This window comes from Lontra canadensis, unplaced genomic scaffold (genome assembly GCF_010015895.1).
Source record: "Lontra canadensis isolate GAN:19392208 unplaced genomic scaffold, GSC_riverotter_1.0 scaffold22, whole genome shotgun sequence".
NCBI classification, from domain to species: domain Eukaryota; kingdom Metazoa; phylum Chordata; class Mammalia; order Carnivora; family Mustelidae; genus Lontra; species Lontra canadensis.
In genome coordinates this window covers 8,674,202-8,687,225 of record NW_022631016.1, presented here as the reverse complement: position 1 = coordinate 8,687,225, position 13,024 = coordinate 8,674,202, and the positions used below count along the sequence as shown (strand labels likewise).

General features: G+C 41.2%; 1 protein-coding gene across 4 annotated transcripts in view; it reads left to right on the top strand.

Moving 5' to 3' along the window:
• Positions 1-13,024, top strand: part of CTNND2 (catenin delta 2) — an 895,372-nt gene that overhangs the window by 550,810 nt on the left and 331,538 nt on the right. For all 4 annotated transcript variants that reach the window (XM_032861879.1, XM_032861878.1, XM_032861875.1 and 1 more), the window contains one exon: positions 2,094-2,349. In XM_032861879.1, the coding sequence (XP_032717770.1) occupies positions 2,094-2,349 (256 nt within the window). The remainder of the gene's footprint in view (positions 1-2,093; positions 2,350-13,024) is intronic.

Below are 13,024 nucleotides of genomic sequence, written 5' to 3'. Positions count from 1 at the left end.
TTGGTTCTCCTTATCTATACTATTTTTTTAACAAGTATTTTTTTTTTCCTAAGATTTCAATATTCTTTCCTGATCTCTGCTATGTTGTCCTCTTTTCCTGTTAATCGTACTTACTGAATTAATGATCAACACTTTCATATAGAAAAGGGTTTCTTTTCTGATATTAGGAACCATTTTTGGCAAGCTTAAATGTAGATATTACTTTCCTGAAGGAAAAAGAAATGCATTTATCTGGAGAATATCAGGTGTATTTGGTTTTCCCCTCTTGCCTTGGATTTGCTGCCTAGCTTGTCACAACTCTTCTAGAAAATGAAATTTTATTTGCCTCTGTGCATTTGTTCTTCCAAAAGCAAGGTTATGCCTGGCCTAAATTCTCAGCCCCTGTCACTGTAATATAAAGTACGTTGTTCATAAATTTTTAAGACATGAATTTTAATTACACATGTTTGTACTATTTTGGAGAAAATATAACTCTTCCAGAAATTGCAAATGAAGTAAGACACATTTTCTCTTTCCAAACTTAATGTTCATAGTCTCGGGTGATCATTTTGAAATCGAATCCATCAGGACAGTCGTCATCATTTCGAAGACTGCTTCTCGGAATATATGTACATTTTTTGTTTAGAAAGTTTTTCCTGAGTATCTTTCTACACTTCACCTTGTGACAGTGGCTCGTCTCCTAATCTGGGTTATTGTAAGGTTAAGTATTTCTGTTTGTTGGAAATGAGAAGCCTTGACCTCTTCATTAAAACTCAGTTCTCAGCCTGAGAATGTTTTCCTCCAGTTCACCTTACAACCTTTTTGTCATTTGACACAGTTTCCTTAATTTCTTTTAAAACATTGTTTGCTCAGTGTGACATCGTTTTGGATGTGTTTGATTTGGCATACATCCCCTAAAGTGACAGAGGACAAAATAAGCTTTACTGTCATCCTAAGCGTTCAGGAAGTCAGATTTGAGGGTTTTGACTTATAATTGAAACCTTCTTCCATAACAGAGACCCCATGGTGTAAGCAGCTGCACACAAACACTGGCTGCCTTTTGGCTGTCTTCTGGTCTGCGGTGCCAGGAAGCCATCGTACTGTCTAGGATTGGGCCTGGCTCGCCATTATTGCAACAATCCAAAACTGGTCACATGCCGTTAACAAGAAAAACACTCTTTCCCTTGTATAAGTTCATTACACCTTCATGTCAAATATTTTCGAGAATCAGATACAAAGAATGCCGTGAAACGAACTGGAAAGAATCCACGCAGCAAACAGAATTGAAATTCAGTTTGGAAACTGATCAAACTGACTTTAGCAACTGATGCACAAAATCTTCTCAAAACAATGCAGACGTTTTGAAAAGATGCAGATACTTCTGGAAAAGGCACGCCGGCTCCTTCATTTGTCTGTGTTGCTGTTGGGCAGGTCTTTGCCTTCTCCCACATGCCGGCCCTTCATGGAATTTGTCACCCTGACAGCTTTAGTCGAAGGAGAGGGCTGTGAACATCTTGGGGGAGTTGCTTTCCAGGAGCGAGAACAGCCCTGTGTTTAACGCCCCAGGACTAATTGTGGAAATGGGAGACTTGCCTCTCCCTCTCTCCCTCCACCCCCATGCGTGTGGTTTTTTTTCCCCTTTTATTCGGGAAAATTAACCACGTTACTGAGTTTGTTTTACACTCTTAATAAAATTAATGTAACATCACCTGAACGATCACACTTCCTGCATTTTCTCCCCTTGCACAACAAAGAACCATCTCTCCGTGACCCCTCGTAAGAGATTTCCAGGGATCCTCTGGGTTTGCATCTTCCGCGGAGCTTACGTGTGAGATGAACAAAGCTTCTCTGGGGTGTTGGTCAACAGTGAACACACAGGGTTGCATTTTCCCGGCCGCCAAGAGGCTTCTTTCTGAGACGGTGTGCTGGTGATCATGGTACGGGGTCGCCCTGAATGTATTGGTTCAAATATGACAGATTATTTTTTTTATTCTTCCAAACCTTCCCCCCCTTTTTTATCTTATGTGTGTAATTTTCCCCCTGCCTAGACCTGGTTAACCATTTCTGTGAGCAGGTCCTCAATTTTTTACTTTGTCCCTACTTTCCTGTCGTAGCCCCATCTTCCCCCGGTGTCGACTCCATCCCCTTGCAGCGCACAGGCAGCCAGCATGGTCCCCAGAACGCCGCCGCGGCCACCTTCCAGAGGGCCAGCTACGCCGCCGGCCCAGCCTCCAATTACGCCGACCCCTACCGACAGCTGCAGTATTGTCCCTCCGTCGAGTCTCCGTACAGCAAATCCGGCCCTGCCCTCCCGCCCGAAGGCACCTTGGCCAGATCCCCGTCCATCGATAGCATTCAGAAAGATCCCAGGTGGGTACCAAACCTTTTCTTTTCCCGACCTTGATGCCTGAAGCGCTTGTCCAGCCTGATATTGCTCCGGCGTTATTTCATTGACATCCCATTGCGACCTTCGTGTCGCTGGCTGAGCGTTAAAGGGTTGACTCCACGTTGGGTTCTATAATCTTTGGTTTGGTCTAGAGTAGGGGCATGGATCGTGGGCCTCTAGTATCTTCTGTGGCCCTTTGATCGGAGCATCAGCAGGTGCCGGAGATAGGAGCTCTTTGAGAAGATCAGGTGCGGTTCTCTTGTGTAGAGTGAAAATCGAGGATTGGGGGGTTGCGTCACTTGACTTCAGGTGGCACGGTCTGGGTGCTTGCTCGTCTCAGCGGGACCCCGCTTTGTCCCCGTGCATGCGTGTTTTCCGGTAGCAGAGTGTCAAGTGGTCCATCTTCCAGGTTATACCGAAAATGGAAAATTTAGAAAATCCGATTACCTTTATTTTTCTATGTCTGAAAGTAAACGTGAGGTTGAAGGAGTTTGGGTGTTGATAAAAACTTGGGCCTAAGGTGTCAAAGAAATTCTTCTCACCGAGCTGTGTTTCTCTTGGCTTTCTTTTCTCCTGCAGGGGTGAGAAATTTAACGGCGCTCTGCTTGTGAAGTTGGAATTGGTTAAATGATGTTTTATTCATAGCCGTTTGATTTATGCTGATAGAGTCGCATAAATATATATCTGCATCTGTGAATTTTATAGATATGTCAGATTTTTGGTATTTCTTTATAGCCGGGCATGTCACTTGGCTCTGGTAGGATACTTAAAATTCGTCTCAAGGAATTTTCTCTGATAGAGCACACGAGTGCGTGTATATTGTATTGGGTTTCATAGATTATTTTGTGAAAAGAAATCCCTCCTACAAATGTAAAAGGCTGAATGAGACCGTTTTATGTTTTTTTTTGTTTTGTTTTGTTTTGTTTTTTTTTTTGAGATAGCTACTTCCGCATTATTCAAACTGGCTTGGAGGGTCCGTGTTACATACTGTATTTGGTGAAACCTCCATTATTATAAAAATAAATTGTAACAAATACTCACTCTTAACTCCTGGAAATAAGAAGTATACCTGCATTTATATTGTGTAGTATCTGCTTATCCAGGTTTTTCAGTTTCAAAGGTCCTGAAATCTGCCCCAAATCCTTAAGTACTTTCGGCTCATGTGGATGGAATGTTCTTCAGATAACACCTCAACAGTCTATTTTTAAGTAATTTTTCTCTACATGCTCCTGGAAACCGATAGAAATAAAGGAATAGGAAACACAGGAATTGCTAAATAGAAAAATACATGATGAAATTGGCATTGTTGTATTTAACATTTTCTGTTTAAATGAGGATAAACATTTTATCTCTGAAGGAAAGGCTTTACATTTTCCTATTAGGGTAATAAGAGGCCAAATTTATTTTTTTCTCAAGCCACAGCTCAGTGTCTTTATTTTGTACTGCATATTAAATGCATTTTATTTTATTAAATGGTGTATCCTTCCCATTTCATATTACTATCATTTTTATAACCTTTTTTCTTCTTTAGTGAATTGTCATAGCTCTCTTACCTTTTTAAGTTACGGATTATAGCAATTATATTTACTGCGTGCCTACTATCAAACAAAACAGGATAACCAGTTAAAAATGTTACCATAAATAAGAAAATATTGACTACTAATTCTTTGTATGTGTAAAATGTATATGCAAGTCGTTGCATTATATGAATTACAAATTCACTCTTGTTTTCAGGAATGCTAATCATTAGCCTTAAATATGTGTTAAATCTGAAAAAAAAAAATCATACCACCATCTTAAGCCCAGAAATATCAACAAATGGGAACCATACCTGTAGAACCAGAACTGTATTGTTGTGACTTAATTAGTGCAAAAGGAACTAATCATCCAGCATCACGCAAAATGGATGGGGTTTAAAATATAATAATGCGGTAAGAGTTGTCTTAAAATGAGGGAATATGCCAACCTGTTCAGGTTTAATTGACAGACATTTCAGATCTAAAATTCAAGTCCAAAATCTAATGCTTCTTTTATGACAAGATTTTTGTGTCTTCCATTGGATAATAAATTTTGATTGTTATCAGGTGACCAATACCAGAACTAATAGGTTTAACCTCTGGGGTTCAAAATTGTTTATTTTAGCATTATGACTTATGATTTACACTTTTGCAGTCTTTACCCTTCTTTCAAGCTTCAGATTTTAAAGAGAATTTATTGTTTTATTTATCATTAAATACCAGAACATCTAAGTCTCTACTATTTCGAACATATGTTTCCAGCACATTATAATTCTCAAAGTTCCTTTACTTACATCTTTGATGTAATTCTCCTTTGAGGAAGGAAACTGATAGGTTTAGTGCTTTAAATAAATGGAGAATCCTAGTGGAAATGACACTGGAGATCACGTTGCCGGCTGGTGGGTATGTGGGCTAGAACCCATACTTTTAGGACATAGCAGCATGCATTGGCATGAACATTTTCATTTTTTTTATTAAAAAAAAAAAAGGAAAATGAAGGGATAGACTCCCATCTTTTATAATTTTTTTTTTTTTTCAGAAGGTGAGTGAATGGTGGTATGGGCGTGTATAGGAGTTTGGAATGATAAAGGAAATGATACAAATTGCCTAAATTGGTCTCCTTGCTCTGCTAATTGCTTATTGGGTCTGGGTTCTTTGTCTTATTTTTTATTTCTTTGACTTTCTTTGCTAATACCCACCTTATACATCTTACTGCAGACCTGTGTGTTTTCTCTATGGACGAATTTTAGTATTACTTGATGAGAAGTTTTCTAGAAAGTAGTGTCTTTTAACATAAGATTTTGAGATCTAGATAACCCCATTTCAGGGGTGCCTGGGTGACTCAGTCGTTAAGCATCTGCCTTCAGCTCAGGTCATGATCATCAAGCCCCACAGCAGGCTCTATGCTAGACAGTATGCCTGCTTCTCCCTCTCCCACTCCCCCTGCTTCTGTTCCCTCTCTCGCTGTGTCTCTCTCTGTCAAATAAATACATAAAATTAAGTTAAAAAAAGATAACCCCATTTCAGTCATTAGACTTAAAACCAGAAACTTCATTATCTCTCAATTCATCTAGGACACAAGATTTAAAAACTTGATTCCAAAGGCTTGGATTTTTCTGGCTTGCTTGGCTCAGTCATATACAATGGCAAAACTTAGGTCTTTTTGCTTTTAGGCTGCCCCCATGGTGTGCTCCAAGAAAGAATGCACAGATACCTTTTTATGCAGAGATGATAAAATCTAATTTCCTTTTTAAAGTCAGCAACAACTGAGGAAATTTCCATATGTATACATACATATATATATATATATATATATATATAAATTTTGCAACATTTGTCAAGAAGTTTTTATTTTTGAATTACATGTTATTTTCCATGAAATGTGAATTTCTTAAGCATTGTTGACACAGCTAATATATTTTCAATGCTATACCAAATGCTGAATTTTCTCAGCTATTGTTTTTAGACATCTAGGTCACATATAAATCTTAGCATCGATTTCGGCTCAGGTCATGATCAGGGTCCTGGAATCGAGCCCTGTGCTGAGTTCTATGCTCAGCATAGTATCTATTTGGGATTCTCTCTCTCTCTGCTTCTCCCTGTGCCCCTCCTCATCCTGGCACACGCGTTCTCTCTACATAAGTAAGTAAATAAATAAAATCTTTTAAAAAATAAAAATAAAAAAATGAAAGTACTATAAATGTTCTTGCCTATGAAAGGAAAGTTAGGACTTAGACATTTACTGACAGAACTTAACGTAGGTTCTGAATCGTAACAGGAATAGCGTCTCTTAATCCTGTTCGATTCATCACTTTCCAAGATAACTGTAGTTCCTGATGTACACCATCCCCAGCAATTCTGCAAACATGCTAAAAGGATCCAACTTATTATACACATGGTTTAAAGTTAAACTCCATCTTCTCTCTGTTATTCAACGTAGCAGAAATACACCTCTTCAGTGCCAAACTGGGGCCCAGATTTGTAACCGCCTTTCTGTTGATGCCATCAGATTTGTAGTCTGTAGAATCTTTTGTTTCAAGTCACAATATTTAAACAATAATATAAAAATATGCATTTTCTAAGGAATTGCCTAATTGCATTTCGACTCTATTTTATCAGTTATTTTAAGATGTTTCTGAAGTTATTTTACTACTGGGTGTTGTATTAGTAAATGTCATTACATAAGCCTGCTTATAAATATCTCATCAGTGGGTAAGCCTAGATTAAGACTGTTTTCCAAATACCGTCTCTCCATTGCCCACTACGAAACCAAACATACAGCATACATCGGGAAACAAAATATACCACAATAATGTTTTATAAAAGGTGAAGGTTTGAAAAGTATTTTTTAAAACTTTCTTAAAGTTTAAAGCATTATTATGTAACTTACGCAACATGGCCAAAGTGTTTCTAGTGAAGCAGTTACCTGGTTTTTTCATTGTCCAGTTCTCCCGAATGGTGAGATCTCTGGGGAGCTCGGTTTTCACTTCGACTGCTCTGTAATCTTTCATCTAACTGGGGGGAAATGCAGCATTCACAATTTAAAGACCATCAGAAGGTAAAGAGCACTTGGAAGCCATTTGCTCAGTGAGCCTAAAAGCAAGCTTAACAGTTGGCCTGAATGCCTCTCGCCACAGGCCTCTCACCATGTCTTGAAAGCGTCTTACTAATTCTTTGAGTAACTCGAGCCTTGTTTTATATTGATATAAAATCGGCACCTCTTCTAAGCTCACACCCTGATCTTCTTCCTGACCTTTGAAATCACATGAGAATACACCTACCCCTTTTCTCCAGGACACCCCTTGAGGCCAGTTCCAGCCTCCCTGCAGGACCCAGGCCTGCTGTCCCTGTGCTCACTGCGTCCCCTCCCTGAGTAGTCATTTCTGGGACCCTCATCTGGGAGTTGTGCAATGGCCTTGCTGGTCAGCTCCAGCATCCCCAGAAGTGCAGGAAGGGAGTGAGGGTTCCCTTGGGGCAACCTAGTCTCCTAGTACGTTTTCTTGGGAGTGAGATGAGAATGATGTTGGTGGCAGTGACGATGATAACCATGATTGTAAAAATAAATAATATATTTTCTACACAACGTTAAACATTTTTTAATATTTATTTGATTTTATTTAAGTTTTTGTTTAAAATTCCAGTTTGTTTAAATTCCAGTTAGTTTCTGGTGTGCACTATGGTGATTCAGCACTTCCAGATGTCACCTGGTGCTCATCACAAGTGCCCTCCTTTGGCCCCATCACCTATTTGCCGCCTCCCCCCATCCTCCTCCCTTTTGGTAACCATCTGTTTGTTCTGTATAGTTAAGAATCGGTTTCTTGGGTTTGCCTCTCTCTCTTTTTTCTCTTTTGCTCATTTCTTTTGTTTCTTGAGTTCCACATATGACTGAGACATGGTATTTTTCTTTCTCTAACTCACTTATTTTGCTTTGTAGTATACTCTCTAGCTGTATCCACGTCCTTGCAAATGGTAAGGTTTCACTTTTTATGGCTGAGTAATATTCCATTGCATATACACACACCACGTCTTTTTGTTGAACGGTCATAATTGATGGACACTTGGGCGGCTTCCATAATTCGGCTATTGGAGATAATGCTGCCGTAAACATCAGGGTGCATGTATCCCTTTGAATTAGTATTTTTGTATCCTTTGGATAAATACCCAGCAGTGCAATTGCCAGATCATGGGGTAGCTCAATTTTTAACTTTTTGAGGAACCTCCATACTGTTTTCCACAGTGGCTGCACGAGCTTGCATTCCCACCAACAGTGTAAGAGGGTTCTGCTTTCTCCACATCCTCGCCAACACCTGTCGTTTCTTGTGTTGCTGATTTTAGCCTTTCAGACCGGTGGGAGGTGACAGCTCATTGCATGTTTGATTTGCATTTTCCTGATGCTCAGGCTGTTTAGCATGTTTCCATGTGTCTGTTGGCCATCTGGATGTCTTCTTTGAAGAAATGTCTGTTCATGTCTTCTGCCATTTTATAATTGGATTATTCATTTTTTGGGTGTTAAGTTTTATAAGTTCCTTATGTATTTTGTATACTAGCCCTTTATCAGATGTCACTTGCAGATATCTTCTCCGGTTCTTCAGGTTGCCTTTGGGTTTTGTAGATCATTTCCTTCACTGGGCAAAAGCTTTCTATTTTGCTGAAGTCCCGATAGTTTACTTTTGGTTTTCTCTTGTATCAGGAGACATAGCTAGAAAGAAGTTGCTATGGTCAATGTGAGAGAAGTTGCTGCCTGTGTTCTCATCTAGGACTTTTATGGTTTTAGGTCTCACATTTAGGCCTTTAATCCATTTTGAATTTATTTTTATGTGTGGTGTAAGAGTGGTCCAGTTTCATTCCTCTGCGTGTTGCTGTCTGTTTTCCAACACCATTTGTTGAAGAGACTATCTTTTTCCCATTGTGTATTCTTTCCTGCTTTATTGAAGATTAATTGACTGTAAAACAACATTAAAATTTTTAAACACTCATTATTTAATTTAATTATCCCTAAATCCCTATGATACAAATCTTTATAGTGCCCATTTTACATATGAGGAAACTAAGGCTCAGAGAGCTGGAAATTGAATCCAGGCCTGTCCGAATTCAAACCCTATGTTTATAACTTCCATGAATACTGATATCAGTATTAACTTTACAACGAAATAAAATGCAGTCTTTTCACATGTGAATTCTGCAAAGCTATGAATTAATGATCCTTACCTTGAATTTTTAATTTTCTTTTTAACTTAAGTGAGGGCTTTACTTTTACTTCTTGTTGGCTGGTTCCATTATTCAATACTTCAGAAATCTCAGGGTCCCAATTTTGTTACCCAGTATAACTACTGTAACGTACTGCTCCATGTCCCTTGGAAGTAAGGAAGACACACATGTATGTCCTCAGCAAAGTTTTGTCAAGACATGGCTGGAGCTGGCCCAAGGGGAGAACCTTGTAGCTCTCATTCCTTGGACTCCTCCCTCCACGTCCATCTGAAGGCACCTGTGCTCTAGGTGACTTTCCAGTCATCCATTCTAGGATCCATTCCATATTCACCCATCCATTCTAGGATGAGCTCTGTAGGTGTAGGGACAGCATGAAAAGAGCTTCACTTTTTAAGGCGCTTTCAAAGTTACGTGAGAGAGAAAGGCATATCTAGAAATGACTGCAATGCCCTGGGTAAATAAGACAGACACAGTTAGAGAAGCGTGTTGGCGAAACTGAGTATTTGGCATAAACCTTGAGCAAGAGGTGATATTTACCTAAATGTGGTAGGAAGTTTTGAGACAGAGATAAGAGTTGGAAAGGAAAGGGGGGGCTGATGATGGAGGGGCAGGGCCCATTTGAAGCTCTCAGGCCTTGGGTGGGTTGGGGGTATGGAGGCTCTGGTGAGAAGCTATCTCTGAGTATTACCATCCACCCACCCAATCAGAATGGAAAATTTGCTTGCATCCCAAATGTGGATTCGTTCCTTAGAAACTATAAATATAGTGCATGAATTTCCTGTGACTGCCTTCACAAATTTATCACAAACTGAGTGGCTCGCACCAACAAAAAATTCATTCTCTCATGGTTCTCGAGGCCAAAAGTCCAAAACCAAGGTGTTGTCATGGGCCCCCAGGCCCCAGGGGACAGTCTAGCAACTTGCAGACCTGGCTGTCCCATGGATTGGGGCAACATCCCTCCAGTCTCTGTCCCAGTCCTCACACACGGTCTTCTCTCTCTCCCAGCCTCCTCTCCATGTCCTATAATGACACCAGTCATTGTGTTCAGGGTTCACACCAATGCAGTGTGGCCTCATCTTCATTATATCCACCAAAACCCCATTCTCCGAGAAAGTCACCTTCTGAGCTTCCACAGAGACATGGATTCTGGGGTGCCGGGGAGGGACCTTCTTCAACTAACTACATGTGCTTTAGTACACACTTACACTCTTTACCCTCTACAATAGTTGTACGCTAAAGATAGAACTTAAGACAGGCTATGTTAAGGGTAAAACAGAAGTTTTTAGGTTGGCTCATGGTCTTCATCAGGAAGACATTTTCTTCAAAAAGAGCAATATGGCCAATGTGGAAGGTCTGAGCTTGTCCCCTCTGTTCCTACGGCTTCAGAAGGCGGGTGTTCACTGCTGCAGGTATAGAGATGGGTGAACCGAGCTATTTTCTTGGCTTTGGGGCATGCTTGAGTGCCATGTTGTGAGAGTTGTTTTCAAGCCAGATAATATCATCCAAAACTTCACTTGGGCCAACACACCCCAACAGCTGCAGAGGGGCCCTGGGTGTGGGGCTCCTTTTTAGAAGGAAACCACCCACTCTCCTCCTGGGTAAAGCACAGCCTACACAGGGAAAGGGATTTGCAGCAAGTTGCCATTCTGGGAGTGATGCTCATGGGTTCTGCCCTTAGCATCCTTGTATGTAAAACAAATAACAAAAGTGCCTTCCTCATAAAGCTGTGAGGTAAGATGTGTTGACTCTAGCACCTTTGGAATCATTCCTCATGTGGGGAGGGGCCCATGGTCAGCTGCCTCAGTAAGGCAGACTTCCTGCCTCAGCCCCCAGCCCACCCCCTGGCCTTCTGCCCCCCACCCCCATCATCAGGACATCAGAAGATGGAAACATGGGGGAGGGCAGAGAAACTGGGGCTGTCTGGTTGGAAGGACAGGGGAGGCCCAGGAGCTGGGAGGCCAGGCTGGAAGGGGGTCTGGTGAGCCCAGAGCTGGAAGGCTAGGAGTAATTGAGAGCCCGGCCCTTGTAGCAGGAAACAGAATTGGAAGATGGGAGGGGAGATTTCACTGCAAAAGGATTTTTTTGTTTGTTTATTTTACAAAAGTCTCCTTTTCGGGATCCCTTTCATCAGTTTAAAGGAAAGCAGTGTTCTCACACAGTACTTGCGTGTGCCAGTATTGGTTTTCCCACCACCCAGAATACTCATTTTGCCTCCTGTCTTAAAAACCACTTGTAGAAGTTAACAGCTGCATTTTTACAACAGCAGCTCATTTCTAGTACTGCACCCCTACCTCGTTTATACCGAAGCACCTTCCGGCCAGGGCCCTCCGTGATACTGCGAGGTAAAGAGGGATGAAAAACCGGCAGTTGTGACCAACGAGCAGCTGTGCCCAGAGTACTAACGAGTTCATCATTAACGGAGAGCTCATCAGTTGTGGTGGTGGAAGTCTGTTTCGTGCTTTTCTGGTGTACAGTCTTGACTCTTGAGAACCAACTGCTTCTTTCCCCTCCCTCCACATGCTTTTGGTGAAACAGACTCTGCCCCAAGTGCAAGGATCAGCAGGCAGCTGACACCCTGCCGTGAGAGCTGACCTCCTGTAGGGCCCCCACCCAGTAGCCAGGCCTCCGGGTGTATGAGAGTCTGGGGAACCCATCTCTCTAAAGCAGCCCACATGCATTCTGGATGTCCCTACCTCGTTTGGGTCAAAAAGCCAAACCCAAGCTAGCTAGAGTCAGCAAATGGGAGCAAAATCTATTATATACGTTCTTCTCTGTGAAGTTTTCTGCCGCCCCCTCCCTCCCGCCCCCTGGCCAGTGGCCAGTCTCTCTGGAGCTGGCTCTGATGGGAAGAGCCCTGACCCGGTAAGAGAAACCAAGAGATCAGAGTGACGGAGTTAGCCCAGTTAGTCAGTCATTTCCCAAGGATGTCATCCTCTGCTCTGGGGAGGGTACTGATACTCCCAGTTATGCTGTATGGATTATGGGTCTGGGTACACATAGATTCTGTATATGTCTGTAGATACAGGTAGATAAAGTTTATGTGTGTATACACATACACACACACATAGTACATGTCTATATGTACAAATTATCTGTTTATTGGCTCTGCACATACTTAACCAGAGATAAGACCTACAGAATTTCCATAAGCATACACCATTATTACTGTGACAAAAGACACACAATAACAAGGAACTGATTTTCCTTCTTATCTCTCCGTGGGTCTGCTCTTTCGGCCCCATGCATTGGTTTTATTTTGTTTTACCACTTTTTTTTTAAGTCATTCTAAAAATATTCCATTCTTTGGAATATCCCATTCTTTAGAACCAATGGAATGTAATTTGGAACCGATGGAATGGAATATGCCATTGATATTCCATTGTTGATATCAATGTCGATAGAGTGTTAAAAATGGAAACTATAAATTCACAGAACCAGAGAAACTCAAGATTTGTTTCTTTTGCCGAAATATGGATCCATCGGAGTAGCTATAAGAACCTTGAAAAACGCATTCTGGTTGTTTGTGTATGTATTTAATAGGCATGCAGGAGGCTAAGCTCAACCTTTTGGAACTACGCATCGTTTAAAATGCTCTATGCTTCTCAGAGAACTCAACTCATTCTTTTGTGTGTGTATGTGTTTGTGTATTTTTAAAATTTTTTTTATAAACATATAATGTATTTTTAGCCCCAGGGGTACAGGTCTGTGAATCGCCAGGTTTACACACTTCACAGCACTCACCATAGCACATACCCTCCCCAGTGTCCATAACCCTACCACCCTCTCCACACCCCCACTCCCCCCCCAGCAACCCTCAGTTTGTTTTGTGAGATTAAGAGTCACTTATGGTTTGTCTTCCTCCCGATCCCATCTTGTTTCATTTATTCTTTTCCTACCCCCCAAGCCCACCACATTGCATCTCCACTTCCTCATA